This window comes from Urocitellus parryii, chromosome 8, assembly GCF_045843805.1.
Source record: "Urocitellus parryii isolate mUroPar1 chromosome 8, mUroPar1.hap1, whole genome shotgun sequence".
Taxonomy (NCBI): domain Eukaryota; kingdom Metazoa; phylum Chordata; class Mammalia; order Rodentia; family Sciuridae; genus Urocitellus; species Urocitellus parryii.
In genome coordinates, this window is record NC_135538.1 from 75,530,444 (window position 1) to 75,554,035 (window position 23,592).

At 35.0% G+C, this 23,592-nt stretch overlaps 1 protein-coding gene and 1 pseudogene across 1 annotated transcript in view; both read right to left on the bottom strand.

Moving 5' to 3' along the window:
* Window positions 1–23,592, bottom strand: part of Dop1a (DOP1 leucine zipper like protein A) — a 105,124-nt gene that overhangs the window by 71,943 nt on the left and 9,589 nt on the right. The window contains exons 2-3 of the mRNA XM_077801472.1: window positions 4,080–4,270; window positions 2,863–3,044 (exon numbers count right to left, since the gene is read on the bottom strand). Of these exons, the coding sequence (XP_077657598.1) occupies window positions 2,863–3,044; window positions 4,080–4,217 (320 nt within the window). The 5' untranslated portion in view covers window positions 4,218–4,270. The remainder of the gene's footprint in view (window positions 1–2,862; window positions 3,045–4,079; window positions 4,271–23,592) is intronic.
* LOC113197912 (replication protein A 32 kDa subunit-like) lies at window positions 12,560–13,353 on the bottom strand (annotated as a pseudogene).

Genomic DNA, 23,592 nt, shown 5'->3' on the forward strand with positions numbered 1-23,592 from the left:
ATATCTTCCATTTAAGTATTTGACCATCTGTCCTTGATTTATAGCAATGAAGATGAAAGACAGTGTTTTGTTATGATACTGGGGGAGCTTTAGGCTTCATAAAGCAAAGAATCTTATCTTTTATCTCCCTTTCACCTGCTCCTTTTTATCTCAAAGGCAGGCCACAGAAACTAGAATTTCTCTTCATTCAAGGTGGGCTATAGAAACTAATTTTCCTTGCCTTTCTGACTTTCAGGTAGCCATAAAGAAATTCTCTGACCTACCATGTTTGATAGATCAGACAACCCACATTTCAGAAAGAGTCCTCCCCATACCAGGGAAGAAGGAAAGCTACCCAGAAGGGCCAAGAACAATCTGATGAGGCATGCTTTGCTGTTTTCCCTACTCAGTCTTTTGCATTCAAGCATACCTTTTTTTGTCTAATCATGTTTCTACACATGCTTTAATCACGCATATGTAGAAGTGTCCAATAAAAACCCAAAACGATGAGGGTTCAGAAAGCTTCTGAACTCATTCACCCATCAGGAGGGTGATGTATCCCAACTCCACAGGGATGGAAGTTCCTGTGCTCAGGACCCTTCAGATCTTGCCCCATCTCTCTCTTCTTATGGCTGTGTATTTGAATTTGTTAAAATATCCTTTATGATAAACTGGTGAATGTTTCTCTGAGTTCTTTAGCTGCTCTAGCAAATTAACTAAGCCCAAAGAGGAGGTAGTGGAACCCTAACTTGTAGTCAGCTGGTCAAATGTTCTGGAAGCTTGGACTTGCTCCTGGTGTCAGAAGTGGTAGTAGTCTTGTGGACTGAGCTCTCAACCAGTGAAATCTGACACTATCTCCAGGAACACAGCATTAAAACTGAATTAGACTAGAGGATATCCAGTTGAGGTTCTCTGCAAAACTACCTGCTTGCTTCCTGGTAGGGAGAAATCCTTGCACATTTTTTTGATCACAAAAGTGACTGGAGTTATATACATATCATAGGAGAAATCAAATTTTGAGTGTGATTTTACATGATGTCTTAGAAGATACAAGAGGCATTATTTATTAAATATTTTAGATTATTCTGGTACTGTGCAGAGAGCAGAGTTTAAGAAAATCAGGTAGTGAGTAAATGTTAGGAGGCCAATGACAAAGCACAGGCTAGAGGTGATGCTTACTAAGACTGGATGCTTCCAGTGAAGGTGCTGAGAAAATAGATATATTTGACATATATCGTAATAATAGCTAATATTTATTAAGTACTTGCTATATGCAGCACATTGTTCTAAGTACTTTTGGTAACTTAACATTTTAAATTCTAACAACCTATGGCATTAGTAAACTTATTTCTATTTTGCAGGTAAGTATATAAAGAGGTGAAAATGGTCAAAGATCACAGAGCTAATTTGACTCCAGATCCTCTGCTCATAACCATTATGAGACAGAAGTCTTAGTGGCAGACTGTAAAGGGGTGGTGGGAGAATATATGTGGGACTAATAAGATATCATGTGTAGCTCTGATTTCAGGCTTGTGTGAGTAGATAGAAGGTAGTGCAATTCACTGAACTTTAGTACACTGCAGGAAGACCAGATTTCCAGGAACAGAGGATGAGTTTAATTTTGAAAACGTAAAGCTGTACCTGCCTGTAAAGATCCTCAGAGATCAGGTAATTCAGGAGTTTAAGGCTAAATCCAGAGCTAGAGATATCAATTTGGGAGTCAGTGCATAAAGGATAAAACTCTGATTATGAGGGATGAAAGAAGATAGGGAGATGTAGGTCAATGAATTCGAGGCAGCAGATAAGTATAATGAAAATTATCTTGAGATCTAACATACGACATGAGGACCATAGTTAATACTGATTTGTTTAAGGAATTTTTACTAATTGGGTAGATTTTAGTTGCTCTTGCCTCTCTCACATACACACATACAAAGTGGATGTGGAACCGATGTGAATCTGCAATATGTATATGGGGTAAAAATGGGAGTTCATAATCTGCTTGAATCAAATGTATGAAATATGATATGTCAAGAGCTTTGTAATGTTTTGAACAACTAATAATAAAAAATGTTAAAAAAAAAGACTCACAAAAAGGTAACAATGTGAGATAATGATGGATATATTAATTTGCTTAATTGTAGTAACCATTTTGTTTTATGTATTTCATAACATCATGTTGTACCTTATATATACATAATAAACTTTTTTAAAAAATCATGGTTGTAACAGGGCTGGGGTTGTAGCTCAGTGGCGGAGCACTTGCCTAGTATGCATGAGGCACTGGATTTGATCCTCAGCACCACATAAAAATAAACAAATAAAATAAAGGCATTCTGTCCATCTATAACTACAAACATTTTTTTTTTAAATCATGGTTGTGGATAAACTTACCTGATGAGAAAATATAAAGTGAAAATATAAGAACGTATAGGTTATTAAGTAAGTCTTAAGAAATGCAAATATTGAATTCAGGTAAAGAAAAAAAGGCTGATAAAGGAGATTTACAAAGAGTAAACAAGAAAAAGTAATTCCATGAAAGCCAACTGAAAATAAAGAATGGTAAATAATGTTAGAAATCAAGGTATTTTATTTTTTATCAGGCAAATGTTCAAGCTTAAAAAAGGTAGACTGTTTTATAGTTCCAATGATTTTGAATGAAAATTCTTCTTTCATAAATGACTGCTGAGAATAAAAAGAAACTTACCTTAAGGAATGGTCTAAGTTTTTCTATATTACTTAACTCAAATAGTTAAGATTGGAATCAAAAACTTTTGGTCATGAAGGAGCTTTCAATTTTTCAGTTTTTAGTGCAGAAAGCATAAGAGTTAGCAATACATTTTAATTTATATTATATGAAATAGATAATAAAATCATTCTTACCTATATAAAAAAAGATCTTTGGCAAGTCGCTTAGGTCCAATGATTTTGAAGATGATTTCATATGTTTCAAGTGCCTTCCGATGAACTCCACCTGGTAATGCTGGATGTAGACATTGAGCAAGGCGCTTGCCTATGGTCAGCTTTTTGGGTACTACCTGGTACTTTGCATTGTTTTGTAAAACCTTGAAGAAAACATTTAAATGCAGATGAGAAAAAAATATTTCGTTTTATTCCATTTTCTCACATGTTATAAAAATTATCATTGTAGGGCATTCATTTTTGTCTGTGACATCAATATATATTTTATTTGAAATTTAAAAAAATTATTAATTTGCTTAAAAATACATCCATTCCATGTTAACAGAAAGAACATATTGTTATTGAAACAATACTTGCCAAGACAAATTTATGGAGAGAAGAGGTTATTATATGTAGTGAGTATTGAGTTGAAAATGAGTGTCTTTGCTATGTATTTTAAGATAAATTTCTAAGTGTGCTATGATGCTTGATGTTAATTATTGTAAGACCATACTTTTCCCATATATCCTTTTTAATATTTAGAGCATTCTTAGTTAATAACAAAAACAATTGTAAAATTATGGGTGTAAGTTGAGAAAATTTTCATCTCAGTTAAAAAGCAAAAAGTCAAAATGAAAAGCTAGGAGATTATCAGTGATGCTACTATAATAAGTGTGGTTTAAACCAGATACATGAAGAAGGCTCAATTCAAAGCCAAGCTCCAAGGTCTAAGTGACTATATATAGAGTTGCCTTTGTAAGAAGTACTGAATCACAGCGAAAGCTTATAGAACGTTTCCTTGCTGCTATAAACGCATCATTTGGAAAGGATACAACAGTTACTGCTTTCCACTTGCAGTTTTTCATTTTGTTGCCAGGAACTCCAGAACCATATCTGATGCTCAATTAGAAAACATACTAACCCTTATAGTTAGTTAGCAGCATCTTTGCTTCCCAGTCTTATGTTTTTATAAGTGATGACAATGATAATAACTCTATTTTTAAAGCTCTGTTTTTTAATTAGAACTTCAAAAGTGCTAAACAGTATGCTTTGAAATAATAAAGTAAAATAGCACTATGAAAATTAATGTTTAGTTATGACTGCATATTCTTTACTTCAAGGTTTAGAGAAATCCAATAAGATAAACACAGATTTCTGATTTTTTTAAACTTTTAATGAAATGGACAAGATAAACATACCTTGTTAAGTTTTCCAAGTGCTGATATCAAATCTGCCCATTCACTGGAGTATTCAAAATTCTTCAGTGCTTTGTCAATTGCAGCTACATAGTTTCTGTACTTGGAGTCACTCAATAACTCCACTTCTTCTGTGTTCATCCTCCCACAGTGTTCAGCTAAAGACTAGTTCCAAACTCATGCAAAATCATTACCTACAAAAGAGTGTGTAGGAGGACTCAAGGTTACAAAGCAAATTACTGAAATGGGTTCATTTGGTCCTACTCAAAGGTAATGGCTAACTTTAAAATGTTTCGTAAGTTAGAAGTGGTAAAAATTTTGGTCTCCTAGTTCACAGGTGATTGAAGTATTAAAAAAAGACTCAATGATAACTACATGTACATTCTTTCCTGTAGGGAAACTAGGAAATGTTTGAGAATTTAGGGATACAAAAAAGAAATTTTATGACATTTATTTCAATTTAGAAATCATGTTATTTCTGTCACATTTGTTGATAGAATGTTTTATACACACACACACACACACACACACACAGCCTTCTACTTTGTCTTGATGCTAAAATAAAGTAAGACTTGTTAGACTGGAAACATCGAGGACATGGGGGGGACAATTTTGAAGATCATTTTATTTATTAGGTATCTAGCATGAAGGAACATCAGCTGTATGGGATTAGATTTCCCTTTGAATAAAACTGACCAGAATATGTGGCTTAAAATATGTCCACAAAATATTTGATGTTCCTTTGAAAACACTGTGACTCAATTTTAATGAAAAGAATAAAAAAGACAAGACAATAGATAATAACCAATATGCAATAAAGGCACTTCACTTCAGTTTCCTGTGTGTTTGTGTGATACTGGAGATTGAATCCAGGGTCTGCCCCATACTAGGAAAATGCGATGCTACTGAGCTATATTCCCAGTCCTTCAGTTTCCTATTTACTCTCTCTTAAATCACTGGGCCAAACCAGCCACCATATCATGAAATACCTCAAGGAACTCTACAGAGAGGTCCCTATGGTGAAGAACCGAGGCTTTGTCACAGCCCCCGTGAGTGAGTCATCTTAGAAGCTATCTTCCAACCCCAGCCAAGCCTTGATTTGACTGTACATCCAACAGACACCTTGAATGTCACTTAGTAAGAGACCCCAAAGTCAGAACTACATAGCTAAGTTTCTCAGATTCATGACCAACAGAAAGTTTTCTGTTTTAGGTCACTGCATTCTGGGGAAATATGTTACAGTTACACAGCAATAGATAATTAACAGAATAACAACAAGGACTTAATTGAAGCTTAACTGAAAAATCAATGTGGTTTCTCCTCTACATTCTTTGTATCCTGAGTTTTAAACACCTGTACCTTTACTGATGGCTATGTTTGTGGATGGGCAGGGAAGTCTCAGACTGGGCTTCGCGGATACCAAAACAATTCCATTGGGATATAATAATATTTTCAACAAGCAGTTTAAGATAACTGGATATCTCATGCTTGAAAAAAAAATGAATTTGGCTCAACTGTACAAAAATAAACTTAAAATGGATCACAGATCTGAATGTACCAACTAGAGCTATAAAACTCCTAGAAGAATATACAGGAGTTAATTTTCATGACCCCTTTAAATGTTTATGTGGGTCCCTAAAAACAATATTAAAAAAACACAAGCAAAAATTAAAAATAAAATATACATTACAACTTCATCAAAGGAGAGTTTCTGTGCTGCAAATGATACCACCAAGAAAGTGAAAAGACAACTGAAAGGAGAAAATATTATCTCTCACATATCTGACAAGGTGCTTAAACTAGATATATAAAGAATGCTTCCCAGGACAATGCTAAAAGAACAAAAATTTTAAAAATTGAGGAAGAATATGAATAGACATTTCTACAAAGAAAATATACAAATGCTAAGTAACATGTTACATGAAGTAACACTCAACATCAATCATCAGGGAAATGCCAATCAAAACTATGAGATAATATTTCACACCCCTTAGGATGGCAATAATAATGATAATGATGATAATAATAATAACAATAATAGACGATAACAAGTGTTGGTCAAGATATTGGGAAAGTGGAATACTCATAAACTTCTGGAGTGAGAACTAATTGATGCAGCTTCTTTGAAAAATAGTGTGATAGTTCTCAAAAAGTTAAACATAAAATTATCACAAGACTCGGCCCAGATCCACCTCTGCAGGGCCCAGGTGCACAGCACACCTGGTCCACCCCTTTCCTGGAGGGGCAGATACTCACCAGAGCCTATCCTCTGGTGCAGGACCGCCCCTTCTGACCAGTGGACAACTCCAGGAGCCAAGATCCAGCCCAGACTATCCACAACAGCATATAGGGATCCAGGCTCTCAGTAGGCCTGGTTCACTCCTCCCCTGCGAGGCAGACACTGGCAGAGCCAAGCCATTGGCACAGGACCACCCCTTCTGACCAGCAGGAGGAGTACAGCAGGAGGTCAAGCCCAGGGTCCCAGATCCACCCACACTGGCCTTTACTGGATCCAGGAGCACAGCTGACCCAGTCCACCCCTCCCAAATGGGGCAGACACCCAACAGAGCCTAGCCTCTGGCGCAGGATTGCCCCTTCCAACCAGCAGACTACCATGGGAGGAAAGTGCCCCAAACAAACTAGGACACGATAATAACAAAATCTATAATCTGTGAATTAAATAATGACCTAAATGAGAAAATACAAGCAAAAACTGATCACTCCAACAATGAGATAAGAGAACAAATACAGGTAGCAAAAGATGAGAGAGAGAGAGAGAGAGAGAGAGAGAGAGAGAGAGAGAGAGAGAGAGAGACCCTGAAAAAGAAAAGTTGAAAATCCTTGAAATGAAGGATACAATAAATCAAATAAAGAACTCAATAGAAAGCATAACCAACAGACTAGATCATGTGGAATAAAGAATGTCATATAATGAAGAAAAAGTATACAATATGGAAAATAAAGTTGATTACACAGTGAAGAAAGTTAGAAACCATGAACAGAACATCCAAGAATTATGGGACAGCATCAAAAGACCAAATCTAAGAGTTATTGTGAAAGAGGAAGGCACAGAGTTTCAAACCAAAGAAATGCACTATCTCTTCAATGAGATAGTATCAGAAAATTCCCCAAGCATGAAGAATGAATTGGAAAACCAAATACAAGAGGCTTATGGGACTCCAAATGTACAAAATTACAACAGATCTACACCAAGGCACACTATAATGAAAATTCCTAGCATACAGAAAATCTAATCAGAGGAGAAACCAAGTCACATTAAATACCACAAATAAACAGAAATGGCTGGGAATACAAATCATGTCTCAATAATAACCCTGAATGTTAATGGCTTAAACTCACCAATCAAACTCACATAGACTAGCAGATTGGATTAAAAAAAAAAAAAGACCCAACAATATGTTGCCTCAGACTCATCTCATAGAAAAAGACATTCACAGACTGAAGGTGAAGGGTTGGGAAAAATCATACCATTCACATGGATTGTGGAAGCAAGCAGGAGTTTCCATCCTCATATCAAATAAAGTAGACTTCAAACTAAAGTCAACCAAAAAGGATAAAGAAGGACACTACATACTGCTCAATGGAACCATATACCAACAAGACTTAACAATTATAAATATATATGCCCCAAACATCAGGGCAGCTATGTTCATCAAACAAACTCTTCTCAAGTTAAAGAGTCAAATAGACTACAACACAATAATTTGGGGTGTCTTTAACATACCTCTTTCATCACTAGATAGATCTTCCAAACAAAAGCTGAACAAAGAAACTATAGATCTCAATAATACAATCCATAACTTAGACTTAACTTACATATATAGAATATTCCAACCTTCAACAAGAGAATATACTTTCTTCTTAGTAGCACATGGATCCTTCTCTAAAACAGACCATGCACTATGCCACAAAGGAACTCTTAGCAAATATTAAAAAGTAGAAATACTACCCTGCATTCTATCAGATAATGATGGAATGAAATTAGAAATCAATGATAAAACAAGAAATAAAAGCCACTCCAACACTTGTAGACTAAATAATATGCTACTGAATGAACAATGGGTTACAGAAGACATCAAGGAGGAGATTAAAAATTTTTAGAGGTGAATGAGAACACAGATACAACATATCAAAATCTTTGGGACACTATGAAAACAGTTCTAAGAGGAAAGTTTATTGCATGGAGTTCATTCCTTAAAAGAAGAAATAGTCAACAAATAAATGACTTAACATTACATCTCAAAGCCTTAGAAAAAGACGAACAAATCTACACCAAAAGCAGTAGAAAGAAGACAGGAAATAATTAAAGTCAGAGCTGAAATCAATGAAATTGAAACAAAACAAACAATTGAAAAACTTGACAGAACAAAAAGTTGGTTCTTTGAAAAAAATAAATAAATAAAATTGACAGACCCTTAGCCATGCTAACAAAGAGAAGGAGAGGGAAAACTCAAATCACTAACATACGTGATGAAAAAAGAAATATCACAGCAGACACTACAGAAATACAGAAGATAATTAGAAATTATTTTTGAAAACCTGTACTCCAATAAAATAGAAAATATCGAAGACATCAACAAATTTCTACAGTCATATAATTTGCCCAAATTGAGATAGGATGATATACACAATTTTAACAGATCAATTTCAAGTGAGAAAATAGCAGATACCATCAAAAGTCTACCAACTAAGAAAAGCCGAGGACTGAATGGATACACAGCCGATTTCTCCAATTTATTTCACTCTCCAATTTATTTCAGGAAATAGAAAAAAAGGCAGCATTTTCAAACTCATTCTATGAGGCCAATATCACTCTGATTCCAAAACCAGGCAGCAAAGACACATCAAAAAAACTTCAGACGGATATCTCTCATGAACATAGATGAAAAATTCTCAATAAAATTCTGGCAAATCAAATACAAAGACATATCAAAAAGATCATGCACCATGATCAAGTAAGATTCATCCCAGGGATGCGAGGTTGGTTCAACATACGGAAATCAATAAATGTAATTTATCACATCAATAGCCTTAAAGATAAGAATCATATGATCATCTCAATAGATGCAAAAAAAAGCATTTGACAAAATACAGCATCGCTTTATGTTCAAAACACTAGAAAAACTAGGGAACATATCTCAACATTTTAAAGGCTATCTATGCTAAGCCCCCGGCTAACATCATTCTAAATGGAGAAAAATTGAAGGCATTCCCTCTAAAAACTGGAACAAGACATGGATGCCCACTTTCACCACTTCTATTTAACATAGTTCTTGAAACACTGGCCAAAGCAATTAGACACACGAAAGAAATTAAAAGGATACACATAGGAAAAGAAGAACGCAAATTGGCACTATTTGCTGATGATATGATTCTATACTTGGAAGATCCTAAAAGTTCCACCAGCATACTTCTAGAACTAGTAAATGAATTCAGCAAAGTAGCAGGATAAAAAATAACAACCATAAGTCAAAGGCATTTCTGCATATCAGTGACAAATCCTCAGAAAGGGAAATGTGGAAAATTACCTGATTCTCAATAGCCTCAAAAAAATAAAAATAAGAATAAAATACTTTTGAATCAACTTAAAGAAAGAGTTAAAAGATCTATATAATGAAAATTACAGAACCCTAAAGAAAGAAATCAAAGAAGACCTTAGAAGATGGAAAGATCTACCTTGCTCTTGGATAGGCAGAATTAATATTATCAAAAGGGCCATACTTCCAAAGCACTATACAGATTTAATACAATTCTGATCAAAATTCCAATGACATTCCTCATAGAAATAAAAAAAAAGCAAACATGAAATCCATCTGAAAAAAATAAGAGACCCAGAATAGCTAAAGCAATCATTAGTAAGAAAAGTAAAGCAAGTGGCATCACTATACCAGACCTTAAATTATACTACAGAACAATAGTAACAAAAAAAAAAGCATGGTATTGGCACCAAAACAGACTGGTAGACCAATGGTACAGAATAGAGGACACAGACACAAACCCATAAAATTACAATTATCTTGTGTTAGACAAAGGTACCAAAAACATGCTTTGGAGAAAAGATAGCCTCTTCTACAAATGTTGCTGGGAAAACTGGAAATCCATATGCAACAAAATGAAAATAAACCTCCTATCTATCACCATGCACAAAACTCAACTCAAAATGGATCAAGGACTTAGGAATACAACAAGATACCCTGGGTCTAATAGAAGAAAAAGTAGGCCCTAATCTCCATCATGTGGGATTAGGTCCCAACTTCCTTAACACTCCTGTAGCACAAGAATTAAAATCAAGAATCAATAAATGGGATGGACTAAAACTAAAAAGTTTCTTCTCAGCAAAAGAAACAATCTGTGTGAAAAAAAAAAAAAAAACAACAATCTGTGAGGTGAATAGACAGCCTACATCTTGGGATCAAATCTTTACCCCTCACATATCAGATAGATGTGTGAGGGGTAAATAAAGAACTCAAAAAGCTAAACAACAAAAAAATAAATAACCCAGTCAATAAAAGGGCCAAAGACCTGAACAGCCACTTCTCAGAAGATGATGTACAATCAATCAACAAATAGATGAAAAAATGTTCATCATCACTAGCAATTAGAGAAACGCAAATCAAAGCCACTGTAAGATGTCATCTCATTCCAGTCAGAATGGCAGCTATTATACATACAAAAAACTAATTCTACTCCTAGGTATAGATCCACCTCCACCCAAATGAAAACATATATCTGCTCAATAATCTTTACATGAATGTTCACAGAAGAATTATTAACAATAGGTGAAAGGTAGGAATAATCCAAATATCTATCAAGTGACACATGGATAAATAAGCTGTACTACTGCCAATTTATGGTTTCTATCACTTTCAAAATCTAGATTAAACCATAAACACAAAATAGTCAGAGAAATATATGTTTCACATATAAAAGACTGGCATTCTAAAACAAAGCCAAAACTATTATAACTAATATAACATTTAAAAACTAATAAATAGTGTCATATGGAATGAAAGCTAGAATGAATACAAAACAGCATATTTCTAGTTTTGTTCCTGAGAAATCAGAATAACAGCAAAGTTAAACTCAGGGGAAATTACTGGATTTTTTCTATATATATATATACCTATATAAAATTATGCTAAATCCTAGTCAATAAACCTAAAAATGTACTGTTCTAGTAGTAGATGGGATAAAGCACATGCATAAGTTTTACTGACTGGGATAATTTTTTCCTCTTAGCAAAATTTCTAGAAGATGATATAATATTCAAATTGAATCTATAAAATATCTGGTACATGAAGAAGATTAATCTGGGAAGCAATTTAGTGATAATTTCTACTAGTGAAAATAGGGAACTGGGTGCAGTGGCACACACCTGTAATCTCAGTGACATAGGAGGCTGAGGCAGGAGGATTACAAGTTTAAGATCATCTTAGTAAGGCCCTAAGCAACTTAGCAAGACCTTGTCTTAAAAAAATAAAAAGGGCTGGGGATGTAGCAACTCACCGGTGCAATGCCCTTGAGTTCAATTCCCCAGGACCCCAAAAAAATTTTCTCAAAAAATAGAGTTTGCAATATTATCTCAATAGATATATGCTTCAGGCAAAAATTTTTATTTGATATACAAAAGTCAACTGATAATGACCAGTCAAGTTTGTAACTATTGCATGTTTCCACGGCTATAAAGGTGAGTGAGGCAAGAAATTTGAAATATGTTAGTTACTATTTGTTTAACCAAAAATTCTAAATATTTAAATATAATTAAAAAGAGTTCCTACAGTTTAGGATACATGTTACTCTCAGAATATTAAAAGTAAAATCTTATGAAAAGAGCTAAAATACGAGAAAGAACATTCTGTTGAAGCTTTTTTTTTTCAATAACAGAACTGTTTTATTTAACATTTCTTCCCATCCTCCATTCTATGATTCCAGAATGCTAAACCTCATGTGCATATAAACCCACCTTTAGCAGCAGACAAGGCAAAAAAGGGAAGGAAAGTGCAATTTTGAACGTAACACCACGGAACCAGAGTGGGAAACAAAGATAGACAGAGGGCAGTGAGTTCCTTGGCTGATGCTCTGCCCATAGACCCTCATCCTGCTCACTGTCTCTGAACAGGAAACATTCAAGAACAGAAACTCCCAAGTGTTAAGTAACTGCCAAATCCTCTTGGTAGCATCCCTCTTCCAATCCCATCTATCCTGGTATCCTAATGAGCTTACTTGAAAACTTAAGAAATTCCACTCCATTTTACATCCCTGTTAATTGTCCACCTCCCTTTGAGTTTCAAAACCACAAAATACAAAAACAGAAAAGCAGTCAGTAAGTTTCAAGCCTGCTGAAACCCTTTACAGATGAATCTCCTTCCTTGAAGTCACCTGGACAAACATGCACAGCTGGAGGCAACAGACTGTGCAAACAGATCCAGCTAGAAATATCTCAGGTACCCAATAAGATCCAGTTATTCCACATCTGTGAATTTAAAGTGATCATCATCCACAGTAGAATAGATGTGCCCCTTGTTGTTAAGAAAATCCACAGCTTGCTTGATTGAAGCTACAGCCACGTGTTGAGGCTGGATCCTGTGATTCTCTAGGTCTTGGGCAAGTCTTAATCAAATTCAGCACCTGGTTCTGAGCCACAGTTGGGTCATTTGTTGGCATGAAGCTATTCCCACTGAAGTTTTCTGCTTCCCCCATTCTTGGATTGCTGATAGATATTCTCCCTACTGAGGGCTGGCTGTTGGATTTGCTCAGCACCATGTGCACATTGACTACTTCTAGGATACGTGTGGTAAATTTGTTCATATTCTTCAGGGGCATGATCGTAAAGGCTACCAGGTTCTTTTTGTTCTAAAAGGACTGTTGGTGGCCAGCCACTTTTACACATGTTTCTGGAGGAACTACAGTTTCTCAATACTGGTGTCATCTGTGTCTACTCCCTGGCGAACATCCATGGGTGCACCTGGCATGTCATCTATTTTGTAAACAATATTGGTTAGAGCGTTCTTGGCATGTCTGATTATTCTCACAAGAGTGACCAATGAAATTTCAATATTCCCAATTTTGAACACTTCGTCAACAAGAGTAACAGAAAGTAGCTGAGATATGGTACAATGTGCTGGGTTTGGGCTCTTGATTTCCTTTTAGCTTGATAAGGTGTGGGTGATCCAAAGTCCCCCAGGGACTGAGCCTAGCTGCTGGCTTCTCCAAAGGTGGTGGAGCTGCTATAGCTTTCAAATCCACTGTTCCACATATTGGTTGTGATTTCTTTGGGAAAGAAGTCCATAAAGTTCTGGTAACTTCTCAGCATCTAGAACCATGAGCTGAAGGAACTTTTTTTTTTTTCAATATTTTTTTTAGTTGTAGATGAACACAATATTTTTATTTCTTTATTTTTATGTGGTTCTAAGGATTGAACTCAGTGCCTCCACACATGTGAAGCAGGTGTTCTACCACCGAGCTACAGCCCCAACCCTGAATGAACTTTTATTCTTTTTTAAAAATATTTCATAATGCCTTTTATTTCTGTTTTCTTTCTAAGAATAACCTTTTGGGAAATAACTATTCCTATATTTTAAAATGCCTCCCATATGTAAAACATGAATGACAAACTTTTATTCTTTATAAATTACTTAGTCTATGGGATTCTAATTAGAATAAGATATATTTCCTGTTTGTATAAATATATCAAAACAGACTCTACTATCATTTATAACTAAAAAGAATAAAATAAACTACTCAGTCTACGGTATTCAGTTATAGCAACATAAAATGGATTAAGACTAGGAAACTTGAAATAAATAAAAAATTGTAATCTGTTTATTTTTTTTAAAGTGAAACAAGAAAATCAAAATGGAATTTGCAATCTTTCTTCCAGGGGCCATTAATAGCTTTTCTGACTTCATCTACTGTTGCATTTTACAATTTAGTTGCATTTCCTTCCTCCAGACTTATAACTCAAGTAAAGTGGATGTGAATTTTCATAAAACATGATTTATGTAGTGTTGTAGCTCTCAAATACAAAACCCAAGCAAAATAGCTATTTACTGAAAAATAAAAAAGCATCTATATCTCAGGGCAAATCAGGCCCTATGAAAATTATCAGGTAAGTACAGATTTGTTTCAATTTGACAGTGTAAAAAGCTAAAATTTAAATAAGAAATACTGCATCAGAGCATCTGAATTTCAGAAAGTTCTGCATAAATGGTTATAAAAAGTGAATAGACCTTATTTCATAATTGGCACACAAAGACACTTTGGCTATTTTGTCACTCATTGAAACCTCCTCTTCCTGTCTCCTTTGCATGAGAGAGAGGAAGGAGGAAGAGAGAAAGAAATATTCACTAATCAATTCTAAAGATATATCTAGGAGTAAGTGTTTTTAATTAGCACATGCCCAAAATATAAATGAATGTATTACCACCAACCATTGAGCAACAAGGGGAAAAAAACTCTGTTGATTATGAAAAAGAAGAAAAAAGCTATACATTAAGTAGATGTTCTTTCCAAATGTTTTTGACTAAGTGAAAAATCATCATTTAGTTCTTGTTACCATCTGACAAGTTAATGTGACAGTTATTAAGTCTATTTCATTTTGTTAAAAAATTCTGAGTTCAATATTGACACTGTCAGTAAACAATCTTTAGCAAATCATTTATTTAACCAACTCATAACATTGGAGAAAATTCACATAACAAGGCTGATTGGCTGTACTTAAACTGAGAAACACACATCTTAAAGAGGTGCTCATCATTGCTTCCTTAGCAAATTTACCTTTCTGACAATTATTTCATAACTTCTTTTCTCAAAACTCTCTCCATCCCTGCTAAAGATCTAGCTTCAAATATAAGGGATGGGTGTAGTGATATACACCTGTAGTTCTGGCTACTCATGAGGCTGAGGCAGAGGATCCTTGGAGTCCAGGAGTCCAAGGCCAGCCTAGGTAACACAGTGAGATCTCTTCTCCAAAGAAACAAAACAAGATATAATTAAGGAAACAGAAGCCAAAGGAATGTTCTTACTTTCCCTCTAGGAAATCTACAACCTATCGTCACTTATATACCCATATTCTCTACTTTATCTCCTCTTGTGAGAAATAAAGGAAGTGAAGACCTACCCCTTTCTGTATTCTGGAGTTCATCACTGCTTGCCTTCTCAAGGACTCCTCATTAGCTCACTTTTCTTCAATACCAGTTGCTCACTCTCTATGGCCTATCATTCCTTATTACCCTACCTATAAGTCCTGGAACTTTCCAAGGTGAAAACCTGAAATCCACAGTCTTCCTTTGATTTTCCCAGGCTCTCTACCAACTCATTTCTCTCTTCTCTCACAGTAAAACTTCTTGAAACATTTCTCCACACTATTTCATTTCCTTATCTCCTATTCATTCTTCAGTCAGCTCAAAAATATGCCTTATGGTACTGTCCTTCCAGGATACCACATGTAAAAGATCACCAGTGATCTGCATTAGCCAAGCCAACAGTCAGTTCTGCAGCTTCTCATCTTACTCCTCAGCAGTATTCAACACTTTGTTCTTGGATTCCAGGGCTCTTCACTCTCAAGGTAGGTTCCTATCTTTTAGCCACTCTTTCAGTCTATGTTGGCTCTTCTATTCAGTTTTAAATGCTGAAGTACTTCAAGGCTCAGTCAATAATCTCTCCTACAGGTTATTTCCTCTAGTTATAACTTTAAACAACATCTATTAACTGGTGTGTCCTAAATTTCCTAAAGGTTATTTCCTCTAGCTATAACTTTAAACAGCATCTATTAACTGCTGTGTCCTAAATTTACAACCACCACCTTTCTTCTTCTATTATTCTAACCAGTTAAAACTAACTTTAGCACACTATTAAATTTCACTTCTATTCCTGAGCCTCTATAATCTCTCTTCCACAGAGAAGTCAGAGATCTTTTAAAATCATATCCTGTCATTCCTTTGTTCAACACCTATCAATGACTTTCCTCTGAGCTAAGACTAGCCAAACTTAAATACACCAAAAATTTTGTATTGTAGGCATTTTATAAGTGCTATCCTCTGCAGAATTTAGGTCAAGTTTTTATATGACAAATTAATTCCCATACTCCAGTAATAACAAAACCTCAGAGAAGCTTTTTCTGATCAATCTAAGCCTGAGCCAGGCCCATACTCTTATCATCTACCTAAAATATTATGTGATTTCTTTGCTTGCTCTTGTTAACAGTCTGAAATTGTTCTGTTTGTTTGTTTGTTTGTTATTTATCATCTCTTAATGAAATGCAAAAGCTATGAGGTCAGGAGCTTTATCTGACTAGTTCATTCTTGTATCAGCAGTCCCATAATAGTGGCTGATACTCATAGGCCCTTAAATATTTTTTTTCTTTTTCACTGTATTAAGGACTGAATCCAGAGTCTTCAGCATGCTAGGCAAGTACTCTGAGATACACTTCAAGCCCTTTTAAAATTTTAGTTTCAAACAGTCTCTCACTAAGTTGCTTAGGCTGGCCTTGAATTTTTTATCCTCCTGCCTCAGCCTTCCAAGTAGCTGGGATTACAAGCATGAGCCAACACATTTGGCTCTTCAAATATATTTTGAATAATCTGTTAATGCCAACAGAGTTCACAAACCATTTTGGTTTGTTTTCTCAGAGAAAAACTTGGTGGAAAAAGCACACTACCACTCTTCCTAACCACTGTAGCCACACTTGACCTCACTCCTTTATTAGATTATATTCATATGGCTGTTAAGTACGTTAAAAAACTAACAGATTCACCTAAGAACACCTACACAAATGTGCTATACCCAGTTACTTGAAAAAAGAAAGGACCTATTCATTTTCTTAAGCAGAACTATGTAAATGTGGAAGATGTAATATTATTCTGACTTTTGTGAAAGAAAATAAGGTATATTATGAAGTGTGATACATCCATATTATTATGACACATGGTAATTTCAAAATTAATTACATGCAAATCTTTTAAAGTTCCCCATGCTTTTATTTCTAATTGTTAATAATTGTGCATATTTATGTGGTACAATGGTATTTCAATACATGAATGCAATGTGCAATAATCATTATCAGGGTAACTGCCATATGTATCACTTTAAGCATTTATCATTTCTTTGTGTTAGGAACACTCAAAATCTTTTCTACTAGTTTTCTTGCAAAATACAATTAATTGCTAAGTATACTATTTACATGGTTCTGTAAGAACATTTACATGATTCTGCTTAAGAAAATAAATAGGTCCTCTCTTTTTTCAAGTAACTGGGTATAGCACATTTGTATTCCTACTGTGCTACAGAATATTGGAAATTATTTTCCCTATCCATCTGCACCCCTATATCTGATTACCTGCTAGCAATCCCCTTTACCACCCCTGCCGGTGCCATACCCTCCACCTCTGGAAACTACTATTCCATTCTTGACTTCCATGAAGTCAATTTTTTCTTAGCTTCCACATGTAAATAAGAACACACGGTAGTTGTCTTTCTCTGCCTAATTCATATCCTGTCTCCCAGGCTCATCCAAGTTGCAGCCAGTGACAGGATTTTCTATGACGGAGTTAAATTCCATTGTGCATGTCTACCACATTTTCTTTATCCATTTTTCAGTCAATGGACACCTAGATTGATTCTCTTATCTTCTCATTGTGAGTAGTCCTGAATTAACATGAAAAGTCAGTTAACTGCTTTGACATAATTCACTCTTTCCTTTGGATATACTGCAAATAGTGTGATCACTGTATGATATGGTGGATCTATTTTTAGTTTATTTTTAAAGATTTCTATACTAGCTGGGTGCTGAGAGCCATAGCCAAGTAGGAATGATGCATGGCATTTTTGGTTGAAAGGTGACACCAGCAAGCCATTGAGATGATGATGATTATGTTAAGATCTGCATTCAATTGGAGATTAGACCCCTGCTGTCTAATCAAACCAAATAAATACAGTTATCTCATAAATATACATTGGAGAAAAGATAGTCTCTTCAACAAATGGTGTGGGAAAACTGGAAATCCATATGCATTAAAATGAAATTATACTCCTTTCTCTCACCCTGAACAAAACTCAACTCAAAGTGGATCAAGGAGGTAGGATTTAGACCAGAGACCCTGTGACTACTAGAAGAAAAAAGTAGGCCCAAATATCATCATGTCAGCTTAGTAACTGAATTTCTCAACAAGGCTCCTAAGGCACAAGAAGTAAAATCAGGAATCAATACATGGGATGGTATCAAACTAAAAAGCTTCTTCACAGCAAAGGAAACAATCAAGAACATGAAGTCTACAGAATGGGAGAAAATCTTTGCCACCTGCATCTCAGATAGAGCATTAATCTCCAGTATATACAAAGAATTCAAAAAACTTAACACCAAAACAAAAACAAGTAACCCAATCAATAAATGGGCAAAGGAACTAAAGAGGCACTTCACAGAAGAAGAAATATAAATGGTCAACAAGTATATGAAGAAATGTTCAACATCACTAGCAATTCGAAAAGTGCAAATTAAAACTACACTGAGATTCCATTTCACTCTAGTCAGAATGGCAATTATTAAGAATACAAACAAAAACAAATGCTGGCAAGGATGTGGGGGGAAAGGTCCACTCATACATTGCTGGTGGGACTGCAAATTGGTGCAACCATTCTGGATAGCAGTATGGAGATGCCTCAGAAAACTTGGAATTGAACCACCATTTGACCTAGTTATTCCACTCTTTGGCATGTACCCAAAGGACTTAAAAATCAGCTTACCATAGTGATGTGGTCAAATTAATATTCATAGCAGCACAGCAATTCACAATAGCTATGAAACCAGCTTAGGTGCCCTTCAACAGATGAATGAATAAAGGAAATGTGGTACATACACACAATGGAGTATTACTCAGCCATAAAGAAGAACGAAATTATGTCATTTGAAGGTAAATGGATGAAACTGGAGACTATAGTTAAGTGAAATAAGCCAGTCCCCCCAAAACCCTAAGGCTGATTGTTCTCTCTGATATGCAGATGCTGACTCACCCTAGGTGGTGGTGGGGGGTGAAGTTTCACCAAATTGGACAGGGGGAATAGGTGGAAAGCAGACAGCAATGGGAAAGACAGTAGAATGAATTGGACATAACTTTCCTATGTTCATATATGAATGAATACACAACCAGTGTAATTCCATATCATATATTTTCATTTTGAGACAAGGTCTTGCTAAGTTGGTTAGGTCCTTGCTAAATTGCTGAGGCTGGTTTTCAACTAGTGATCCTCCTGCCTCAGCCTCCTGAGATGCCGGGATTAGAGGTATATGCCACCACACTGAGCTCATTTGTCTATTTTAAAATGTGATTGTTTTTGATGTTAAATACCTCATATTTTGGATATTAATCTCTTGTCAAATGAACAGTTTGCAAATATTTTCTTCCATTTTACAGACTGTCTCTAAACTCTGTTATTTCCTTTCCTGTGCAAGAGATTTTTAGTTTGATGTACTCTCATCTGTCAGTTTTTGCTTTTTTTGCTTGTGCTTTTGAATTTTCACTCAAAGAATTTTTTGCCAAGGTCACTGCCCCGAAGTGTTTTTCTATGTTGTCTTCTAGTAGTTTCTTTGTTTGGGGTCTTACATTTAAGTCTTAGATTTTTTTATATCTTTGTTTATTTATTTTTATGTGGTGCTGAGGATCAAATCCAGTAACTTACATGTGAGCCACAACCACAGTCCCTCTTAGATTCATTTTGAGTTGATTTTTTAATGCAGTTTTCTAATATTTTAAGATAGTACACTATGATCAAGTGGATTTCATCCCAGGGATGCAAGGTTGGTTCAGCATATGCAAATCAATAAATGTAATTCACCACATAAACACAATTAAGAACAAGAATCACATGATCATCTCAATAGATGCAGAAAACACTTTTTACAAAGTCCAACACTCACTGATGTTAAAAGCATAGGAGAAACTAGGGATAAAGGAACTTACCTCAACATTATAAAGGCTATATATGACAAACCCAAAGCTACCATCATAATGAATGGCGAAAAATTGAGTGCATTTTCTCTAAAATCAGGAACAAGATAAAAATGTCCCCTCTCACTATTCTTATAATACAATTTTTAAATGCTACCCAGGCCAGAGAAGGGAATTAAAGGAATAAAAATAGGAAAAAAAAGAAGTCAAAAATCTGTTGATAACATGATTCTATATCTAGAAGAGAACCCCTCAAAGAAAAAGTCTCCACCAGAAAACTTCTAGAGCTGATAAACAAATTCAGCAAAGTAGCAGAATACAAGATCAAATTTATAAATCAATAGCTTTCCTTTAGAATAAAGAATTTTCTGAGAAAGAATACTGGAAAACTATTCTATTTACAATAACCTTTAAAAACAACCTTGGGATTAATCTTACTAAGAAGGTGAAAGATCTCTACAAAGAAAACTATTAAACACTGAAGAAAAAAATTGAAGCAAATCTTAAAAGAGTAAAAGACCTCCCATGTTCTTGGAGAGGCAGAAGTAATATTTTCAAAATGGTCATATTACCACAAGGGTTTTATAGATTAAATGCAATCCCCATTCAATGCAAGAGACATTCTTCATGGAAACTGGGCAGAGTGGGGGTTGGAGGTAGAAAGAAGTCCTTAAATTCATTTGGAAGAATAAAAGACACAGAATAGTCAAAGCAATACTAAACAAAAAGAGAGACTAAAATGGAACAAATGGAAGCATCAAAATACCTGACCTCAAATTATACTATAGAGCTTAGTGACATAAAAAGTATGGTACTGACATTAAAACAGACATGAAGATAGTAGAACAGAAAACACAGTGACAAATTCACATAGATATAGTCAGCTGATACTTGAAAAAGGTGCCAAAAATATATATTGGAGAAAAGATGGTCTTTTTAACAAATGGTGCTTTGAAATTTGGATGTCCATATGTAGAAGAATTGCTACCTCTCACCCTACACAAAAGTCAAGTCAAAGTGGATCAAAGATCTAATAATTAGAGCAGAAACAGCTAGAAAAAAAACAAAGTTAACATTTTGACATATTGCTACTGGCAATGACTTCCTTAACAAGACTCCTAAAGCTAAAGAAATAAAACCAAGAATCAATAAGTGGCACAGCATCAAATTAAAAAGCTTCTGCATAGCAAAGGAAACAATAATGAGGAGAGAGGGCCTGTAGAAGGGAGAAAAATTTTTCCAACTACTCCTCCAACAGGGTATTAATATCCAGAATACATAAAACTCAAAAACAACAACAAAACCAAAATAACTCAATATATAAATGGCCAAAGAATTAAACTGATGTTTCTCAAAACAAACACAATTGGCTAACAAATATATGAAAAATGTTCAACATACCTAGCAATCAGAGAAATGCAAGTGGAAACTACATTGAGATTTCATCTTAATCCAGTTAGAATGGCAATTAGAAACACTTCAAATAGTAATACATGCTGGTGAGGATGTGGGGGAAAAGTACACTCATGTATTATTGGTAGGATAGCAAATTAGTACAACCAACCTGGAAAGCAGTATGGAGATTCCTTCAAAGACTAGGAATGGAACCACCATATGACCAAGGTATCCTACTCCTTGGTATTCATCTAAAAGAACTAAAATAGGCATACTATAGTCATATAGAAATGCAAATGTTTATAGAAGTGCATTTCACAACAGTGAAGTTACACAACCAGCTCAGGTGTTCATCAACAGGTGAATAGATAAAGAAAACATGGTATATATCTACACAATGGAGTTTTACTCATCCATAAAGAAGGAAATTATGGCATCTGCTGGTAAATGGATGGAACTAGAGAACATCATGCTAAGTGAAATAAGCCAGACTCAAAGTGAGGAGTCAATTTTTTTTTCATATGGAAAAGCTAGAGCAATTAAAGAGGGTTAGATGCCATGAAAATAGAGAGGAGATTAGAGGAGAAGAGAAAGGAGATTAAAGGGGAGGGAAGAGGGATGGGAAAGGGAGGAATGGTGGAGTAAAATATATGTACAAATTATCCTATGTACATATATGAATATCCCACAATGAATTTCACCTTTATTTATATCTATAAAGCACCAATTAAAAAAATAAACAGAAGTAAGACCTGTAGAGTAGAGGAAGGGGAACAGGAAGAGGTAGGAAGAGAAGGAAAAAAGGAAGTACTGGGGACTGAAATGGAACAAATTATGTTCATGCCTGCATGGTTATGTCTTTGACAAACCCCACTATAATGTATAACTAAATGTACTAATCAAACATCTTAAAATTCTGTGATTTTTAATACACATAAGCAATATGAAAAAAGTGATTTAGAAAATAGAAAACTGAATGTAAATTCACCTATATCATTAATTAACAGGTAACTAGGATTCTACTTTAAGAATCAAATGGCAAATAGCTATGTAACACATATCCATGAGTTAGAAATTATCATTCTGCCCACAAAACACACTAGTCATATAAACCCCTGTCTATACAATATTCAAGATGATGATGATGATAATAATTAGACTGAAGCTGACTTAATTATTCTGTGTCAGGTAGTATGCTAAACCTTTCCATATAAATTATTCATGTAATGTTCACATCAAATCCATGATGGAGATAAACTCATGAATTCATATACACATATAAAGAAATTAGTGTCTGAGGTTCTTCAAAGAGTAAGAAGAACCAGGAAGATATCTAGCAGGCTGACTCCTGAGACTGGCCCTTAATCAGTATCTTTCTGAAGTACTTTTCCCACATCTCTTAATTCTTTTTTCTGGAATACTCTCTCTCTGCTTATTCATTTTCCAAAAGCCTGTTCAAGCTATTTAGACTTTTTGTTTTAGTGACAGTGCTTTCTTTTTCTACTGCATTTTTCTAACAAAACAAAACAAAACACTATAATTTATGCAAGTACATACTGTTTTATCCTTCTTCCTAAGTCCCCAGTTTAAGTACAGGGGTCAAAACTCAACTCTGAAAAATCCAAATAGCTGACTGCTCAGTACTGATAGTGCTTAGGTTAAACTAAAATCTAAGGTAAAATAATTAATTAAGATATGGAAGGGGGTTTTGTTCTTTAATGCTCTGTAAAGCACTGATTCTAATTCAATCAAAGGTAAAATAATTAATTAAGATATGGAAGGGGGTTTTGTTCTTTAATGCTCTGTAAAGCACTGATTCTAATTCAATCAATCAGATGGCAAGGGGGAAATACATACATTATTAACAAAAGGACAATGTACTCCCCTGACAAAATAATTCTGAAGAAGTAAAAATATGCTTCCAAGTGAAATGAAATCCTAGAGATACTGCAGGTTAGGATGTGCACCCCAAAAGAGCATTATAGGTGAGATGGTTCCCAAATTTAGGATGCACAGGACAGTTGTGAAATTCCTGGTAGAGCAGAAGTATGCTTCAGTTTATAGGTCTACTATTAAATGTTAGGTAGCACTTAGACATGAATAGTGGATCAAGAATACTTGGTACAGAACAAACTGGTTAATCAATAGCCCTGCTTCAG